This window comes from Chaetura pelagica, unplaced genomic scaffold (assembly GCF_000747805.2).
Source record: "Chaetura pelagica isolate M959 unplaced genomic scaffold, ChaPel_1.0 scaffold363, whole genome shotgun sequence".
Lineage (NCBI taxonomy): Eukaryota > Metazoa > Chordata > Aves > Apodiformes > Apodidae > Chaetura > Chaetura pelagica.
Window position 1 is genome coordinate 2,260,690 of NW_009952720.1, and position 19,752 is coordinate 2,280,441.

General features: G+C 43.6%; 1 protein-coding gene across 1 annotated transcript in view; it reads right to left on the reverse strand.

Moving 5' to 3' along the window:
• RGL1 (ral guanine nucleotide dissociation stimulator-like 1) overlaps positions 1–19,752 on the reverse strand; it is a 103,725-nt gene that overhangs the window by 54,814 nt on the left and 29,159 nt on the right. Inside the window, exon 4 of the mRNA XM_009994682.1 lies at positions 18,720–18,830. Within this exon, the coding sequence (XP_009992984.1) occupies positions 18,720–18,830 (111 nt within the window). The remainder of the gene's footprint in view (positions 1–18,719; positions 18,831–19,752) is intronic.

The window sequence follows — 19,752 nt, forward strand, 5'->3', positions numbered from 1 at the left end:
CTTAACTGCACCCAATTCAGAAGCCAAAATAACTTTATGAGCTCTTTCCTATGATCGGACAGCCAGGGGTATTCCTGGATTTCCAAAGCTCCACCCTTTTCCTTTCCTTTCTTCCCACATAAATAACCTCTCTTGGCAGCAACCCAGAGTCTCCAGGACCAATTAATTCCATGATCATTATACAAAAGACATTCTCATTTTCTCCTATCCTTAGAGCTCACAGCCTGGCTGGTGTCTGTCTGAAGAGCTGGCAAACAGTAACAAAAGCACATTTAGAGGTTAAAAAAAAAAGAAAAAAGAAAGAAAAAAGCCTCTTGCACAAATGCTGTTGCTCAGTTAGGACCCTTCCCTGCAGGCACCTTGCAGCTACTTGAAGCCACTCTGGGGAAAATAAGAAACAACATGCACACCATGGAGCCTGAGCTGTGCCTCCTCACACCTTCTGAAGTGATGCAAATTTAGTCTCATTTGAGTATCAGTGAGTTGTGTGGGACTAGTGCTAAATGAGTGGGAGCAGAAGTAAAAAACCCTCATTTACACAGCAGCTCAGCTCTGTGTGGGCAAAGGAGTTCAAGCAAGTTAATTAAAAAAACTGAGTCTTCAAATAAGATTATGTTAAAATGGCATTTTTTCAGCTCTTATAAATGGTAGGACTTTTTCAGCCATGGAACACATCAATCCCTTCTCTGAATTTGGCCCCCTTATGAGAAGCACCTTCCCAGCAAAGGAATGGAGGCAGATTCCTCAGTGAGAATTGAGTCTTCCAAGAGCTTCACTAGGCAGCACAAAAGCTTTTCCAAGAGGCCAAAAATCACCCCAAATCTCTGTCTTGCAGGATTTAAGGAATTCTCATTGCTTCCTACCTACAAAAAGTTCCTTCTCATCCTGACTCTCACCTCTCTAGCTAGAAGGACTTTTAAGAAAAACAAGACAAGCCCTCCATCCTTTTTCTCTGGTCTGACTTGCTGTTCTCCACTGAGTTAACTGAACCTGAACCATCAGATGACTTAAACCATTCTCATACCCTTTTGTCATGTTTCACAGTTCTACAGTTCACCACAATCTTGTTCTCTCTTGAGCATGACAAGGACGTATTATTTTCATAATACATCAGTATATAGAAATATTTCTTGTGGTGGTTTTGACCAGGTATTGATGCTTAGCAAGTTCCTGATTGAAAATAGAAAAGAGAAATAAACCAGCAAGTCAGGCAAGACTCTTAGTCATGCTCATCTTACGTGTCATGATCTTTACTACAAACACTCTTCTAATCCAGCAAATAAGTGTCCCATATGAAGTATTTTCCCAGAGTCCTTTTGTATTAGAGGAGAAATGCTTCTGTAGAGCTCAGCATCCTCCTCTCTTCACTACATAGGAACACCAAAATGTCCAATCATCAAACTGAGCAGCAAATAGATACTCAAAATAATAGCTTAGGGCACCAGAATGAAAGCAAGGAAATAGGTTTCAATGTCCATGTTGGCAGTAAAATCAGCCCATTTTGTAAAATGTTTGGACTTCTGGAGATGAAGGAAGTGTTAGATGATGTCTCCATGACAGAAGAGCTGTGCATTGAGTCATTGGACTTGCACATAACAGTGATTAACTGTCAAAATTAAGAAAAGCTTTTACAGGTATGGATTATAGAGGGTCCATAAAAGAGGGAAATAGGCAGCTGGGGCAGTTACCCTGTGCCCCAGAAACAGTAAGTAGTAATTACTGTTTCTGCTAACTACTCTTGTCTGAACTTCTCTTCCTCCCTCCCAGAACTCTCACTGCTTTCAGGCTGACCTAAACTTTGTAGGTGCCAAAGTTCCCAGGCTGAGTTTCTTACTAGGAAGCATAAAGGCAAAAAGAAGGGGTGGTTGAGCAGGGGAAAACAGTACAAACTGTGGCAGAGACCTCATACCTTTCCCTTGGCTCTGAAACAGCTTTCAGCAATCCTGACTATAGACTACCATGACAGGTAGACTGTGCCTTCCACCTCAGGAGCACTTAGAGGTTCACACAGCCCAGCACATCTTTTGTTTCCATCCAGAAAGCAAGCCTGAAAACATCAAGCAGGACAGTTCTATGGTTCAACAAAACCATAGGATGGAATCACAGAATCATGAAGGTTGGTAAAGTCCTCTGAGATCATCAAGTCCAACCATCAACCCAACACCACCATGCCAACTAAACCATGCCCCGACTTGAGTATCATCCATACCTATAAAATGTTAGACAGATCACACAGCCAAGTGTGTGTTTGGCCACCACTAAGTTTAGGCAAAACTATTGGCTACCCTTTGCAAAAAGTGCAGCTGTTTTCTCTGCTCACAGATTTTAACTGGTTTCAAGAATTCCAGCTGCACAAAGCAAAATGTCTGTTGACTGCAGATGGCAGGAGTGGTTTATCTTTGTCCCCTCTTCAGGTGACAGTCTTGAAGGAAGGAGTCCCTCCTGGAAGGTCCTCAAATGTGGCTCAAGAGAGCACCCTGGAAATTCAAGTGATGGTAATACAAGCCCTCTGGGTGGCCACATGCAAGACCTTTGTGTGCCTCAGTTTCTCCAGCTGTGGTGGGGCAGACTCATGCTGACCTCCTCTGTGAAGTGCTGCAGAGTCCATAGGTCACACTCTATATAAAACTAAGTGATATAATTTCTACACTTAGTGTAACAGATGTAGCAGACTTAGAAGACCACCAACCCAACCCAGTTTTGTTGCAACAAGCAGACAGCAGAAGCTAGAATTGGCCACTGAAAACATGACAAATCCTTGCATTCAGCTCAAAAGGCCAGATCCCAGCTCAGTTCTTTGTAAGTTCTACTGGGAGACTGGAAACAAACCACATCTTACTGAAATGAAAACCTCTCCCCAGCTCCTCCTCACCCATTTTACCATCTTTGGAGTAGTCACCTTCCAGTGTCAGGCAGTACCAGTCAGTCCAGATCTTAAGACAGGGCTGAGACACAGCAGTGCTCAACAAAAGAGACCTTCAGATGGCCTTAGCTTTGGCCCTGTCACCAAGCAGTTGCAGAACCCTGCCACGAGCCAACAACTCAGGGCACAGCAAGCAAGGAGCAGGTCAAGCCCAGGTGTGAACAAATACTTTGAGAAAAGAACACTGTCAAATAATGTTCTGATGTTTTTGTTGAAGTCCATGACAGGCTGACACACATTGCAAGCAGCCAGGCACAGCTCCTACAGAAGTGAAACTGAAAGCATGGCATAAATGGGTAAGCATGTCAGCTTCCCAGCTTTAAGGGCATTTCTAACAAATGTGAATCCACAGGATCCCAAGGGGTTGGCAGGGACCTGGAAAGCTCCCCCAGCCCAGCCCCCCTGCCAGAGCAGGGGCACCCAGAGCACATCACACAGGAACGTGGCCAGGGGGGTTGGAATGTCTCCAGAGAAGGAGACTCCACAGCCTCTCTGGGCAGCCTGGCCCAGGGCTCTGGCACTCTCACAGCAAACAAGTTCTTCCTGAGATTCACATGGAACCTCTTGGGCTCCAGTTTGCACCCAGTGCCCCTTGTCCTGTCACTGGACATCCCTGCACAAAGCCTGGCTCTGCCCTCCTGACACTGCCCTGAACAGATCTGTAACCAGGGATGAGGTGGCCCCTCAGTCTCCTCTTCTCCAAGCCCAACAGACCCAGCTCCCTCAGCCTTTCCTCAGCAGGGAGATGTTCCCCTCCCTCCAGCATCTCTGGGGCTCTGCCCTGGGCTCTTCCCAGCACTTCCCTGTCCTTCTGGAACTGAGGGGCCCAGAACTGGACACAACACTCCAGATGTGGCCTCCCCAAGGCAGAACAGAGGGGATGCTCATCCCCCTGCCCACCAGGACCCCCAGGTCCCTTTCTCCTGCCCTGCTCTCCAGCAGCTCAGCCCCCAACCTGTCCTGGTAAACAAGCACAGGTAATAACCTACCTTCCTCACTTCAATAAATTAGGCATTTTAGGCTAAATTACTGACCTAAAAGCACAAACTAGTGTCATTTTGTCCTTCCAGGACTCATTTTGCATGCAAATATTAAAGAACTTTATACAAGGGAGATTTTATAAGCTGGGAGAAGGCAGGTTACCTGATTCTATGACATGTGATAACACTGACCTCTAGAGACTTCTTTCCCCTCTTTTAAACTAATCTAGATTACAAAGACCTACAACACTGGAGACCTTTCTCCCCACGTCACTCACATCAATACCCTCCCAGGTATAAAAAAATACAGCTGCTAAAGTCATCATCCCAGCCCATAATAACTCATAGTCTGCCTTGCAGTTGAAAGCCTTGTCTTTCAAGGCTTGGCATGTAACCCTCTTCCCAGCCCAGGCTCCTGCTCTCACCCACCCCAATGCTTATGCTGCAATTACTGCAAAATTGCAATTTGAATATTGCATCCCCTCCCAGCTCCCTAATGATCTGGTTTATAGTCATATGACTCTTGATTATTTTGACACAAGGCTAGACAATAGAGGGTTATTTCCAGGACAACTGAACTTTGATGCTACTTAATGCTGCCCTGGTATCAGCCCAACAACACAATCACTGCACAAAGTTGAAAATTCTCAATTATCCTCCTATTTCTAGGTTGGTTTGGTGTTAAAGATGATGGCAACTCTCTGTCTACCCTAAAAAAGATACCAAATTTTATTTCTGAAAGTCTGGTTAGTAATTTGCCATGTTTCTTTCATGAAAAATGTTACAAGAAAATACATTGTCATGTTTAAATAAAGGCCAAGGAGAGCAAAGAGAGGGGATGGTTGATATTACCACTAACAGGCAGACATTTAATATGGCAAGAGTCACATCATTTTCTGAAAATCATAGGTCAACATGAAAAAAAGATTGTATTTTGACCATTTGGAAACATAAAGACTATTTCTCACCAGTACCTATAGTGTTGGTAGTAAAAAAATTGTGATACTTTTCTGTCCAAAGTCAAACTATTTTTCCCCTTCCAGGAATGCAATTTAATGGTGAAGCTCATCATCACTTTCTGCTCAGTCAGTAGAAACAAAGAACATCCTGTTTGAGACAGCAGGCAACACTACTGAACTCAAAAGGGATTTAAGAATGCCACAAGTAATAATTCTGTTGCATCATATTAGCATGAATGTACATTACATAACACAAAAAAAAAATGGTTTTATTCATCCTGACTGTATTGTTGCCTTTCCTTTCACACTGTAAAGCTTGCTCATGCAGTACACAAAAATTAAAGTTATAGTGACCCAGGGAATCAGTGTAAACTGCTGCTGCACTCAGTATAAACAACAAGGCAAGAGTGATAGATTTTAATCGTAGGAATAGCTGGCAAATAAAACTGTAGGTGCAGGGAGATTAAATACAATCTGACAGAGGAGAAAAATATTTAGCAGAAGACTGATTCAGACTTTGAAATAAACCAAACTCGAAACAAAGTATTTTTGTGGGTGAAAAAAATAATCAAGGAAACGTTGTGACATGTTTCATAATAATGACTATGAGCAATCTCCATTGCTAAGCTTTTCTAATCTTTAATAAAAGAAAGAGGTTAGCAGTAAGTAAACTATTTTATGACCACAGCATGAATACACACCTAAGCTGCATTATAAACTTCATTTCAGTGGTTGTGCTTTTTACTACTCTTTGTTTTGAAACTAAGAGGCCACTCCCAGGTGAGGCCTGAGTAAAAAAGCAGTAGTAGCAAGCTAATGTTACCTAACATTAAATAAATGTTCAAGCTGCTAACTATTAAGTTCTGAAAGAATCCAAAACATCAGTTCAGGCCAAACTGCATTTTTACTGTATTATCTAGACAACCCAGGGGACCAGGTTATGGAATCCCTCTGCTCTTGTACAAACACACACACAGGGAGCACCTACAGATGAACACATGCCTGGATGTCCCACACCTGTGATGGCAACATCCTGGTGTCAATTCTCCAGCCACCTTCTCTCTGACAAACCCTGCATTTTGAGTGACAAACTGCATGAGCACATGGCACCTAAACTCACCACAGACCTACCCCAGTTACTGCCTTCTTGCACCTCCAGGACTTGGCCATTAACTCATCTCCTGTGACACTGCAGAAAGCAGCAGGGGCTGCCTGAGCTGCCACTGAACCCACTGCAGACATGTCAGCTGAAGAATGCAACGTTGCACTGGAACTGAATTCCTTAGGCAATGGACACAAATGAAAACACACACATAATTCTGTGGAAGCACTGAGTCACACTGCCAAATAAGTATAGCTTGCAAGGAAAGGGGTAAGAAAGAGCAAAAAAAAATATTCAGGCTTGCATGATAGAGCATAAATCATCCACATTTACTCTCCATTCTTCTGTCAGGGGTGTGTGTGTGTGTGGGGGGGGTTGTTGTTTAATTACCCACCAGGAGTTAAGAGCATAGCTCTGTCCTTCTCTGTCCTGTTCTAGCTCTACAGACACCTGATGTTTTCTGAACAAGATGACTGTTTTTGCAGGAAGAAGAATGCAAGCCTCAAGGTTTAAGTAAGTGTGCAAGAGTTCATTCACATTTTGTGTGCTACAGGGAGCCAGCAGCCTGGAAGCCCAGCCAGAATCAATCTGAAGCACTCAATGGGAGGAATGCAAAAGCATAAGATCCCACTTCCAAATGAAATGCATGATTGTTACTTTATGAAACGTTTCCAACAGCACAATGCCTGCCCACGTCAGAAGGTAACACACCATCCCTGCCCTCAAGGGTTTCTACTCTAAAAATACAAAATGCACTGCAGGTAGAGCCAGAGAGAACTACAAAGCAAGCAAACAGACAAAAGGACACACAGGCTTATCTTCATAATCATTTTCTTTCATGTATTTGCATGCAATATTTAAACTGGCCTCCAAATGCACCTCAGGTGCATGTAGGTAACTGATCTCTTTTGCCCTGAAGACAACAGTTAATCCTGAGGGCTGTACTGAACTTGGCATTTGCATCCCAACACCAACAAAGCTTTGAAACATAACCAACCTTGCCTAAGAAATTTCACCCATGTGAATGCTATAAACAACTGCAGGACATTCTGCACTTGAGTCAAAATAGAAACCCAGCATGATTTGATGCATGTATGATTTGATGCAATTTTATATAAACTATATATAGGAGGAAACAAAACCCTAGGTAGCTCTTTATTGTGTGATGGGCTATTTCTGCTTTAGGATATTTAGAGACTCAGAAGTTTAGATCATTGATTTTTACAAGTCAGAAGGAGCCACTGAGATCCAGAAGTCAAATGAGATACATCAGGTCTCCAGCTTGAAGCCCAAGAGCTGTGATAATTTGAACACATCTCAAAGCACTCAGTCATTCCATATTGTTCAATCATTCTGGGAGCTTTCAATAGAAAATGCCACTTAATAATAGAAACATGTTGGTTTCCTTGCACAAAGAGCTCATGGCCTCCCTAGAAAGAAACAGTTATTGACTGGGAGAAAGGTTGAGCATTTGTAAGGAGAAAAGCAACTGTGCAAAGCAGCTGAGGGGGTGGGAGGGGAAAACAATCCTTTAAACTGTTTTTAGAACAAAAGGTGGGAAAAACGTAAGAGGAAAAGAGGTGAAAGAATAGAATATAATAACAGGATCACTCCACAAAAGCATTTTAAATGCCTGCACCTTATTAGGGCCATTGTTGCCCAGTGGCAGCATTGCCAGCTGGGAGAGCTGGAGACCCACACAGGACACAAAGCCAAAATGTTGATGATAAATATTGTAGAACAAAGTCCCAGGGCACATCAGGAGGATCATGCTCTGCTACAGAACTTTGCTTGTGTGTCTGGCACAGCACAAGAGCTTTCTCTCTCATGGGTTTGAATCTATACAGCTGTATTCAAGCACAAGAGTTTGCCTCTGCACTCCTCAGATAACCAAATCTCAAAATGAGTACTAAGTGTATTACAGGTGGAAAGAATTAAACCCCAGAAGATAATTTGCCAGTTCAAGCCACAGGGTGACTCATTAGCAAATGAATACTGAGCACAGGACTCCTGACTTGCAGTACCTTTCTAAATCCAGTATCACAATTACCCTCAAATTGGCATGACAGGGTCATCATGCATAATAATTCATATGCTCAGTATCACATGCAGCAAACAGTTCATTCTCAGTGAAGATTTCACCTTATTTTTCAGCCATGGGACACGAGCAGCAGCATTTAAGACCAGCAGCCCAAGTTTCAGTGGTGTTTGCAGCACGCAGTAACTTCTGCACTGATGCAGAGGTGGTTGCAAAAATTTGGACACAAAATAGAACAGGGACACTACTTGGTGGCAAAAAAAGGAACAAGTAAAAACCTCCATCAGACTGTAACCCAGTAACCTGATAAAGCAAAAGGTTAATGACTGCTACATGGCAAAAGGGCAGAAAGCTTCACACCTAAGGTGGAGGCTGCCAAAGTTTCATGTGGGTTGTCCAAGCTGTTAAAGGGCAGCCCCACTCTGATGGGCAACAGATGGATTATGCAACTCTATGTAGAGACATGTAAGAGGCCAGCAAAAAAGTCTGGTGAAAGCACTACCCTCCGAGGTCACATTGTGGCACACAGATCAGAGAAAAGATCTGGAGGGTCAGAGGAGGCAGAACGTTCAATCTTTCAGCTCCACGCTTGGAAGCGGCAACAAAAAGAAAACAATTCTGAAAAGTATAAATAAAGGGTACTGAAGCAAGTCAGAGGACATTATTCTTCCACTGCATTAAAGGCCTGATGAGACCACATGGAGGGTACCATACTCTGTTCTAGCTGCTTTATTTTTCAAGCTGCCATTATGAAGCAGAATGGTGTAAAGCAAAGGGCAACCCACACCATTCCTACATTTGCAGGGTTAAAACCAGCAAGCACACATACTTTTGTTTCAAACACACACAAAAAAAAGTCGGATCTGAGCCAGATCAGAACCCAGAGTTCTCATTGACCAGGAGGAGGCTGCAGGAAAACAGGCCCACAACAAACCCCCATGCTATGTTGCAATATGGCCCTGACATCTTCTGGACATGAAAGTTCTCATGATTCCTTTTATGAGTGCCTGTGTTCAATTTTATTCTGCCTCGTTAAATATGTGCTGCAAACAAATTGAAACCAGAACTTTATAAACAGCAACACATCATAATTGCCATTTTAAGCTAAACTAGAGGGTTTTTCCCCTTGACAATGGCCAGATGCTATAGAGGAAGTTGAAGAAATGACACCTGTAAGATCCAGAATAACCAGTCTGAAGGGAAAGACTTTTCAACTGCAGGTGGTGTTTGTTTTATACCTAATCACAAAAAGTTACATGTCCTGTGCTTTAAATCTCATACAGTATTCATGTATTTGTCCTCATTAGTTATATAAATGTCTATTCCTTTCTGAATCCTTCTAGACTCAGTTGGACTCAATTACTTCTCCCAGCCTCAAGTCCTTGAGGTCAATTACACAAAGTGGGAAATTACACGTATCTCTCTCCCCCTTGCTCAAACCAGGACACAAGGCCACAAAACACTCCCTGGAGATAAAGCATCCCTTCTCCACTCTCTGTTTTAAATGCCTTTGCCATATCCTCCTATCCATGCCAGTACTGAGCCCCAGTCCTGTGAAGATCTAACTTGCTTAGTGTTAAACCTGCACGTGAAACCCAGTCACACCCAGAGGCAAATTTAAGTTCTCACCTTTTCAGCATCTCCAATGATCCTTTCCCATCTGTGGATCCCTTTTCTAATCCCCTTGTCTGTGAGGTGTGGGAACAAGCATCAAGAACAAGTGTGGTCCTACTTGTAATCTCCTTGGTAGTGTTTTCTGAGCTTCATTTCATTCCCTCCTTCCCTGCTACAGCTGATTATTTGCGTTTGCTTTTACAACTGCTGCTGCACCACGGGTGAATGCTTCCACAGAACTCTGGACTCTCAGGTCTTCTCCCCAGGTGGTTTTAATTAATTCATTTCTGGTCCTAAATTGTTTCAGTGTGCTGCTGTGTATGGTAAGCAACTGCTCCTTGCAGCATAGATGTCACATGTGGAGAAGATACCCATGTGATAACGTGACCAAGCCACTCAATAAACATTGCCGTGCAACTTTGACAGCTAATCCATCTCCCCCAGAACTTTTCCTAACACTTCCACCTCTTCAGCAACCTGAAAAGATAGCCTTTTAAAAGTCACCTTGTCCCAGGAACACTTTCTTCTCCTCTCTTCCACACCTCCCCAAATAAAGGGATGCTCTGCAGAGCTGGAAGCCCCTCCCTAATAAGAGCTGTGTGCTATGTGACATGACAACATACTTCACCTAGTCCCTCTGGTGAAAATTTCTGGCCATGCTTTGGAAGTTATTTGGATGAAAGATGCCGTAAGAATGTCAGATCATTATCATTTCACTTGGGTATGTTTTTACTTCCCTTCAGTCCCTAAATTATTGGTGGAGTGGTACTGAACTGAACAAGAGCAGCTGCCTGCAGGCGCTGGCGTGAGTTCATTTTGCTCCAACGTAGAGTGATTTCCATAAACAGTGAATGGATTTCTAGGTCCAAAACCACAGAATTCCTCACTATAGCTTCAAAACTTCATATAAACAACAGCAAAAAAAAAACCCATAACAAACCACAACAACAAACCACTCTCGTATTTCTCAATACCATTCTTATTACAGAAAGTGTAAAAGCACAAGACAGGTTTTACAGTTCAGCCCTAAATGCTGCAGTACCACCCAGGAAGAGCTACAAGTCACTTCTCAAGAGCTTGTATGGCCACTGAACATGGGAAAAAAAAAGAGCATTTTGGGGGTGATTTAAGAGCAGCAGAAGTTCTAGGAGATTGCAGGGGCAAACCATGACAGCTCCTTGAGGACAACTGCTGGTCAGCTGCTCTGCCCTTCAGGAACAAGGCTGAGAAGTATTTATATTAACCATGAGGAGAAACAGAAAAATATGCAAATCAAACCTATAAAAGGATCATCCCAGCGTTCAAATGGTCTATTAACCAGGTCTGCGTCCATGGGACAAAAGCAGCTTTGCTGCTGAGTGACCTGCTAAGAAGATAATATTGCAAACGCAGGTGGGACACACTGTTTCTCTGGCGCTTCAAAAACCAAACCAAAAGGAAGGTCTTATGCATAAAGATAATGTTTTACAGCCTCTGCTACTATCTTACCTGGCTGATAAACAACAATAAGACATCACACACATTTTGCCTCTGGTTTATGAGGCACACTGGCTACACAAAGGCAAAGAGGAACAGGATTCACACTGAGTTTGCTTTCGTTCACCCCTTCCCCATGGGACAACCCCAAGGGGCTTGGCCACGATCTGATGACTTTGTGCCCCTTTTCTCTCCCAGCTGCACCCCCTCACAGTGCTGCCTATAGGAAGCTATAGATTTAGAAAACAGATCCCAAGAGTAAAAGATGCAAGTTCAAAGCATGCATTTACACACTGTCACTAAACATCTTTTTAATTAGCTTTGCCAAGGCTAAATTTAAATCCAAGCGTGACTAACACGCTCGCAATGCTTCAGCCTCTTGCTTAAATGAAAACATCAAAACCAAAACTGTAAAAGTAATGGTTTCTCCAGGGCTATTCTCTTCACAGCATCTCTGCCCAGTTCCTATGCTGCTTCTCCCAGGCTCTCCCATGACACATAGCCACATTCCTTGCCAACTCTTCTTTAACCCAACAAGTGACCTAGATCTTCCAGCATTCAGAAAAAAAAAAGCCAGTTACTCTGTAGCACAAGCTGATTTTTTATTATTATTCCTTTCACTTACTTATTCTTGAAAAAGAACATAACATTCAGTGGTTACCAGTAAGACAGTTCAGATGCCACAATTCAGAGAGGACTCTACCATCCAAGAAGCAAAGTTTAAAAAGACAGGCATCCTGGCTACTGGAGGAATTCCCAGTGGAGATTAATTATAGGACAGGATGTCACTATATCCCTCCATGTCATAGGTAAACTGAAAGTATGCCAAGAGCAAGTTTTCATACTCCAGCAGGCTGGCTGTGAGATTTCTGAAGTGCAGTCACATGCAGCCAGTGCAAAACCAGAGCAGTGCAGACCCCAGGAAGATTTGCTCCACAGGCCTCCTCACCTCCTGCTCTTCCACTTCCTTGAATGATCATTAGCAAGGGAGGTCTCTGCACAGCCCTGTAGGAAGGGAGGCTGCTTGTGTCTCCTTCCCAGGAGTACCCCAGGGCCTGAACTCAGTGTTATGAATATCACAAGATGAAAGCACTGCCACCCTGTCACCCTCTGACAGCTTGGAATGGGAGGTTTTAACCACTGTGCATGACACTGTGCTACAAAGCCAGTTACCCTTCTAATTATGCATTTTGTGCTTGGAACTGGGAAAGTAAAAGACAGGAATCTGTCAGGCTTCCATTTAAAAACTCATAATAAGCTCAGGTTTCATTTCTGAGTCTGTTCCACACACAGCCTCTATTACCCTGGTGATGACCACATGGAAGAGTGCTACTTGGGATACCCCTGGAGCAGAGATCTGTGCCTGAACCAGGAAGGAAGGAGAGAAATATTCCATGAGAAGTCATTAATAAGGACTTCAATGCCCACAACTGAAGAGCCAAGGTCAACCCACCACATACTCAGAACCAAAGACAGGCTGAATGAGATGACAAGGCTTTATATATATATATATAACTATTTATCTGTCAATAGGTAAACAATTTGGTTCTCTCTAAAACCTCTAACAGATCTTCTTTGTGGGCCTCCAGGAGTTGACATGCATCTTTCATTATGCAAAATCAGTGTGAGCACAGCCCATCTTTCTTCCTTCTCCATCTCCAAGACAGTTCCTTGGAGAAGACAGTATTCAGAGCCCACAATAGCACAACCCAGTTTCTGCAGGGAGCCTGTCAGCTCCTTGGGAACTGCTTTTCTACTCCTGCCAAACATACAGCCAGAACTACGCCCTGGCCTTGGTCAGGGTGGTTGGGACAGGCTGCAGGAACCTGACTCCAAAGGGTGTGATTTAGCCAAAAGGGACCAACATACGTTATAAATCAAGAGATGAAACAGAAAGGACAATGATCAGCCAAGTCCTTGCCTGCTGATTGCACAGGAAACTACACTTGACCAGAACGTCTGAGACTCAAGAGTAAGATAAAAAAGAAATCACAGAGCTGGCTAAGAAGGGCATATGGGAGGGCAGGAGCAACCTCAGAGAAAATTTTAGGTTTTGCATGTTTCAAAAATGTTGATTGTTCCAGGCACCATTTAAATCTCAACCTGTATTTAGGAAGTCAGTGTTGGAAATAAAAAAAATCCAAACTGAAACTTAGTTTTCTGACATGTTGAGTCAAGGAGAAGGTTGTGTCCTAGGTCCTAACTGGGAGACAGATTAGGTAGAAGTTTCTGTAATGTTTTTTATGACTGAACTCTGCAACACAGCCTTCCTGCCAAACTCATGGTCATATGCAGTGTGCAGTGCAAGACCATCACTCAAGATTCATTTTTAAAACATCACAACATTTTCAGAAATGGTAGTTACCAAATAATGTTAGTGATAAGAAAACACATCAACATTTAATACTAGAGGTTGTCCTCTTTAGCACTTCCCCTTCCAGAAATTTGAAAGTATTTAAAGCACCCTTCTACAGCATTTCAGCTACAGTTTTGGGAGAACACATTCTGCTGCACACCCATTGTTACAGACACCTTCAGACAGTCATGTTTCTCATCAATCTCTGCCTGAGCAAACCCCAGAGCCAGAAGTTCACCTGCAGCCAAAAATAGAAAGAAAAAAACAACACTTCTCTAAAATCTGCTCTAGACATACACCCAGTGGCTCACTAAACCAGGCAGCCCAGGCCACAGGGGAGCATAGTATTTCTCTGTTATCTGGATATTTAAGATTCAAAGGAAGAGCAGTGTTATCCATCAGCAGAGCAAGAAACTTGATGCTTGAGGACTGGCTTTGAAAACAATTGTTTAAGGTGTGGAGATACTGTCTCTATAGGCTTGGGGGAACTCCCATCCCCAGCTGCATTTCCTGGGACCTACCCCAATATAAAACTCCAGAGGGGGAGTGCCAGCTCTTCCTCACTCACTCCCAGATAAAGGACTCAGGTAGGAAAAAACATTTGCAAGCATCAGGGAGTCCCTCCTGGCTCAAAGATTCTTTAGTCTCTGCTTCCCCCAGATTCCTGGAGAGGTGGACACAGGCCACCCACCCCTCCCTAACCCCTGGAAGGGTGAGATAAAAATGGTCTAGCTGGATAACAGGGAGGGTCCTACAACACTCACTTCACAGCATTTTGAAACCTCTTGTTTGCTTTTTCACTTGGTAATCTTCGTGTCCATCTGCCCATGCTGCACCCAAGCCTTTCACCACTCACCTTCTGCAGTGTTGCATCTGCTCTTCTCCTCTCACACCACTGCTCCCCCTCCTCCAATCCCACTCCAACATTTTCTAACACCTCATTGCTACTTTTCTGCATCCACTTCTCCATGTTCCACTTCCCAGTGCACACCCAGACATCTGCACAAACCAGGCACTTTCTCCATCACTCCTCCCTCCCCACTGTTCTCCTCACTCCCACCTGGCCTTTCACTACCTCTAGAAGAACAACTTCAAATCTAAGACTTGACAGCCACCTCCTCTTCCCATTCCAGTCTCCTCAGCATCTGGAGAGACCAGCACCACTGCCTCCCCTGAACTAACCAAGGCTTTACAGGCCACATATTTTCTTCACCAGCCTGGAAAAGACTATAGGGAAGTTGTACCACAAAGTAGCTGCTCCCAAGTGTTCCCCCTGCAGTCTGTCTTCTTTAGACTCTCCTCTTGTCTTCATCTCTTACAAACAACCAGCTCTGCACACACAACTTCTATCTGGATTGTACATCTCTCTTTTTCCCCCCTCTACAAGGGGATTCACATTTCCTATCTCTGCTGGCAACCATCTAAAAGCATCACATTGCCCTTCTCTGCTTTGCATCATACTGGTGGCTCAAGTATCCTGGGATTGACTAATACACCCAGAACTGGAAGGAACAAGGACAAAAATATTATCCTACAGCAGAAATCATTTTAATCCATTCACAAAAATGCCTTTGCTTAATTTCACCCCACTTCTGTCACAGCAATCTTGTCAGCCTGTAGGATGTTTCCATCCTCCAGGTGTTTTCTTCCTCTGCCAGACCACTAGATTTTATCAGCCATGCTTCTGCTTTCATGTCACTCACCCTGACAAAACACAACAGCAGTTCAGTCTCAGGACTGACCCATCTAGACCTCCCAGTAGGCACCTGTCTCCAGACCAACAGTCCCTCTTTCAGCCTGAGCTGCAGCAGCAGCTCTTCAACAGGTTCTTCACCTACCTGATAATAACTCAGTGTCTCCAGAGACTCATTTTTTCAAGTAATTTCAAGAGTGGACTTTCAAACAGATTAAAGCCACAGCCTTCTCAAACCCAGAAAATCAGTTATTTTCACGAGACAAATATCTCCTGTGTCCCTGGATCCTCCCTGACCCCAAATGCAGCCACCACTGCTGTTCTCCAGTCATTTCTGACCTGACAGATTAATTAGAACTCCCTGCTACTTGACTGTCATTTCATACACCAGTTACTTTGTAGTTCTTGTCTGGACACTTCCACTTGTCCAACGTGGGTACACATTAAGGCAAAGACAAAACATAAAGACATGTGAAAGTCCCATTACTACCACCAACATCCAGGCTCACCTTGGTCATTTTTCTAGAAAATAGGCAAGAATTTATTTTGGTTTGGGTTATATGTAGATTAACTTTCATTCCCACCTCATTCTGTGAAGCAGACTTATTTTTTCTTGCTCTTCTATGACTGACAAACCTTTAGATATTTATTTGCTTTGTAAGGCTTGAGTTTTGGCAACTCTTATTTTAACTCTTAGCTGCAGCTTTCTCTGCTGACAAGAGCTTTTCTCTGTTTGTCAAAACTTAATTCCTAAAAAGATCTGGTTTAGATGATCATTCCTGCACCCTTTGCAGAAAGTGTTTCACACTTGTTCAAACTACAAGTGAGACTTGGACTTACAGACTTCTAAGGACACAAGTCACAGCCTGTGTGTCTTTTTCTTTTATGAATTGTATGTAGCAGTTTAAAACAGAAGAGACATCTCTGTGTGTAAACAGGCAAATGTTTACAGCACTTAAGCTGCAATTTTATGATTGGCTTTTCCACTGACCATTCTCTCATAATAGGGCCAACCCACCCTGGGTGGGTTGTGAGGACAAAGGATTTTAAGAAAGCTTCTTAGATGTCTTGAAACATAAAAGATCTAGGTTTGTTCTCTCACTGGTACCTGTCCAAGAAGGTATTTAAGCAAGATGTCACACTTCTCAGTAATTAAAGGAATTGGTAATAAATCCCAACACACTCCGAATAAAAAAGCCCTTCTACATTTCTTTCAACACAGGTTGTATGAAATTTTCAGCTAAAGCTGCATTTTTCTCAGACACCCCAAATAATTTTCCATCTAAAGCTTTTCAGCTGAAAAGCCTCCAAATCACACTACAAACGCTGCACCACTAAGAACTTACCACCCTGGGACCAGCTGATTAACCCCCTGCTCTGCTACCCCCCAGTATTTAACAGCCACACACAACACCTGGGTTTCCCAAGCCACAAGGAACCAACAAACCAGCAGAAGCTCAGTGCCTCAGAGAAGGTCAAGCTGCTTTACAGGACACAAACTGACACTGAAAAAAAGCCACTTTTTAAAAAGCAAAGCCAGGCATGTGTATGAGCAGTAACAGAGTTACTGCACTGGTTACAAGGAAGACTCAACACTGGTGCACAAACAGGTTGTCCCCACCTTCTTCAGTTGACCTTGTCTTCAACCTAAGCCTGACCTGGAGCACCATGAAAAAAATTAAGACCCACATTGATAAATCCAACAGCTCCTTAATTTAGCCTGATGCATTTCAACATATAGAAAAATTAACACCATAAAACCCTATAAGCTCCAGATTTTAAAAAAAGTCACCTAGTGACAATTATAAAAGAGACAATTAAGCTTTTCAAGGCAACACTGCTGGGGGCAGGGATGGCTTTTCATAAATAATGTTCTGGGTTAGAGGCTGTTTATTGACTTTAGGACCACAGTAAAGCCATTAATCAAACAAGATCACAAAAAGCTTAAAATATTTTATGTTCTGAAGAGCTTAAGGGAAACAAACAGCCCACACATTGAAAAAATCCTTTAAAATACTGTACATGAGATTTTTTTTGCTGGTGAAAGATGACAGCCCAGAAGCTGAAGTCACCAATTTATGCCCTGAACAGGTGCAGACTTCTGACACACTTGTTTCCTTCCCCACAAATGGGGCTTGCTTCTGACCTGAAAAAACTAACCCTGACCACAGAAAGCTCCAAGTCACTTCTGTGACCTTGCAGTCCCTTGTCCTCCCATTAAGATGGGCACCATCAGCTGTGGTGATGATCTCAGCAACACATATGACTCTTCCTTGGAGAATATGACCAAGGCCTGGCAAAGTCCTTCTGCATACAAGGAACAACACAGCTGAAAAAGATAAAACATCCTGCTTTCCTAAAGTGCATTTCTGGGACACAGACACATGCAAAATTATCTCCACCTCTCACACAACACCACCAGCTGGGAAAGCTACAGGAGCTCAAAAAAATGCTGTTCTTTTTCCTGGTAAAAAGAGGAGGCAGAGATGGGAAATCTGATACTCCAAGGAAGCAGATTTGAAATGATCTGTTCCGATTAGAACTCAATGTGCTTCTTGGAAACACAGAAAGGAGAGATTTTAAGAGCTGTGTCCATGCAGGACAAATTTGCTCAGCTCTCTTGACTGTGGTTTCAGCACTGCTGTACTGCTTTATGTCATGGAGCTTTACTAGAAAATTACTTCATATACATTTTTTAAAGTCTTTAAAACACCCACCTGGATGATACATCAAACCAAGTTCTTATAGGATTGCCTTTGATCCCAAAGAAAATACATAACCATAACAAAATCCTATGAAAGTTACAGGCACCTCCAGGAGATCTGGCTCAAAATGCCACAGCTGCACTGATTCCAATCAAGTGAGGACATTTTATATCAGCTGGGAACTTGGCCTAACAAAGGTGAAGGCACTCAGCAGCAGGCCAAATTGAGTGTGTGTGTGTGTGCATTTAAGCTCATTTTACTTACCACTGAAGCCTTCATGCTTTGAAATGCAACTTTGGAAAAACACTGCAGAGCTGTAAGTCTTGCAGAAACGCAGACAATTAATTTCTCATCTGGCTGACAAAGCAATATGAAAATAAGACCCAAACCTACATTCACTGAAGTTCTGAGGAAGTTTCTGCTAACTTTGGAGAGACCTTTAATAGTCAAAACACCACACTATTGGTTTTGGGAGAGCTGAGACAGGTTCCTAACAGCAGAAATGAGCTATAGCCCAGTAGGAATTAACTGTTAAATGTCCGACTTCCCAAGCCATAAGCTAAGATCCTTATTTCTCCACAAAGTATCACCTGACCCATGGCCACAGCTGGTCAAATCTTTCCTCCATGTCAAGAAAAAGGGAAGACTCCATGCAAGGAGAGAGTTATTTCAGATGACATAGACAACTTCAGTTTGTGGGGGGTTTGTTTTGGTTTTTCAGGGATTTTTTTTTTTGGTTGTTATTGTGGTGTTTGTTTTTTTTAAACAGAGCAATCAGTTTTAACAATTTGTGTGGAATTCAGCTCCCTGGAACTACTGGCTCCAAAGTCCATCAACAGCCTTCCAGGATGTCACTGTACCAGCTTTACTTACCCCGAGCCATCTCGCTCCTTTGTTGGCAGCCTGCTGAATCTGCACTCTTTTCAGGGTGACACTGTAAACAGCTCCCTCTTCTACCTCTTCACCCCCATCCTGAATTGTGGTCTGCCAGGAAATGGAAAGAAAGAAAAGTGAGAGAAAAGCACATTTTCCCCTCTCCTGTGAGCCACAATCCATACCAGGTGCTGCACTGCTTCCCACAGAGCTGAGGGCAGAAGATGGGGCTGCACAAAGCAAACACAACAATCAGAGGCAACACAGATTGAGGGAACACTGGAGATATTCTTGGCAAGTGCCCTTTCCTGTGGTATCAAGATACCCTGACTTTCCATTTACCCGTTTTTCCTAGACTAGCACATATTTTAAATAGCTGCATAAAGCCTTTTCTAAGGAAATAGTTTGGTTTTGATTAGCAGCCTTCTCTTCCCTCCCCCCTTTTCTAAAGCAATTAATCTCTTTGGCCTTTCATTTATGGAAGGAGCTGCACTTTTTCAAGCTGTCGGATCACTTAGGCAAGGCAGCCCTCAAACTTTGAAGCTAAGGAGCATTTAAAACACAACCCCCCTTTATTCCTCCTGACAGGAGGGACCTAAAGCACTTGGGGTTTGCTTTTCCCAAACCTGTTCTTTCGAGCTGCAAAAGGAAAACCAACCAAACACTTGGCAGAGCCGAGGAAAAACTCCCAGATGGTGGAAAGAGCAAAGCCTTGCAAACTGGAACCCGGCATGTGCTGCAGGGACCCGCTCCCCAGAGGATGGGCCGGGCAGAAGGAGCTGCACGGCGGGCAGAGAACACGCGGCTGCGTTTGTGCCGAGGGTGAAGGAGCTTCCCTGTCCGCGGGAAACCCGCGCGCGCACGGAGCTGCCCGGGGAGACCGCGCGCCTGGGAAGCGGGCTGGGAAGTGGGAAGCGGGCTGGGAAGTGGGAAGCGGGCTGGGAAGTGAGCTGGGAAGTGGGCAGGGAAGTGAGCTGGGAAGTGGGAAGTTGGGTGGGAAGTCGGCTGGGAAGTGGGAAGCGGGCTGGGAAGT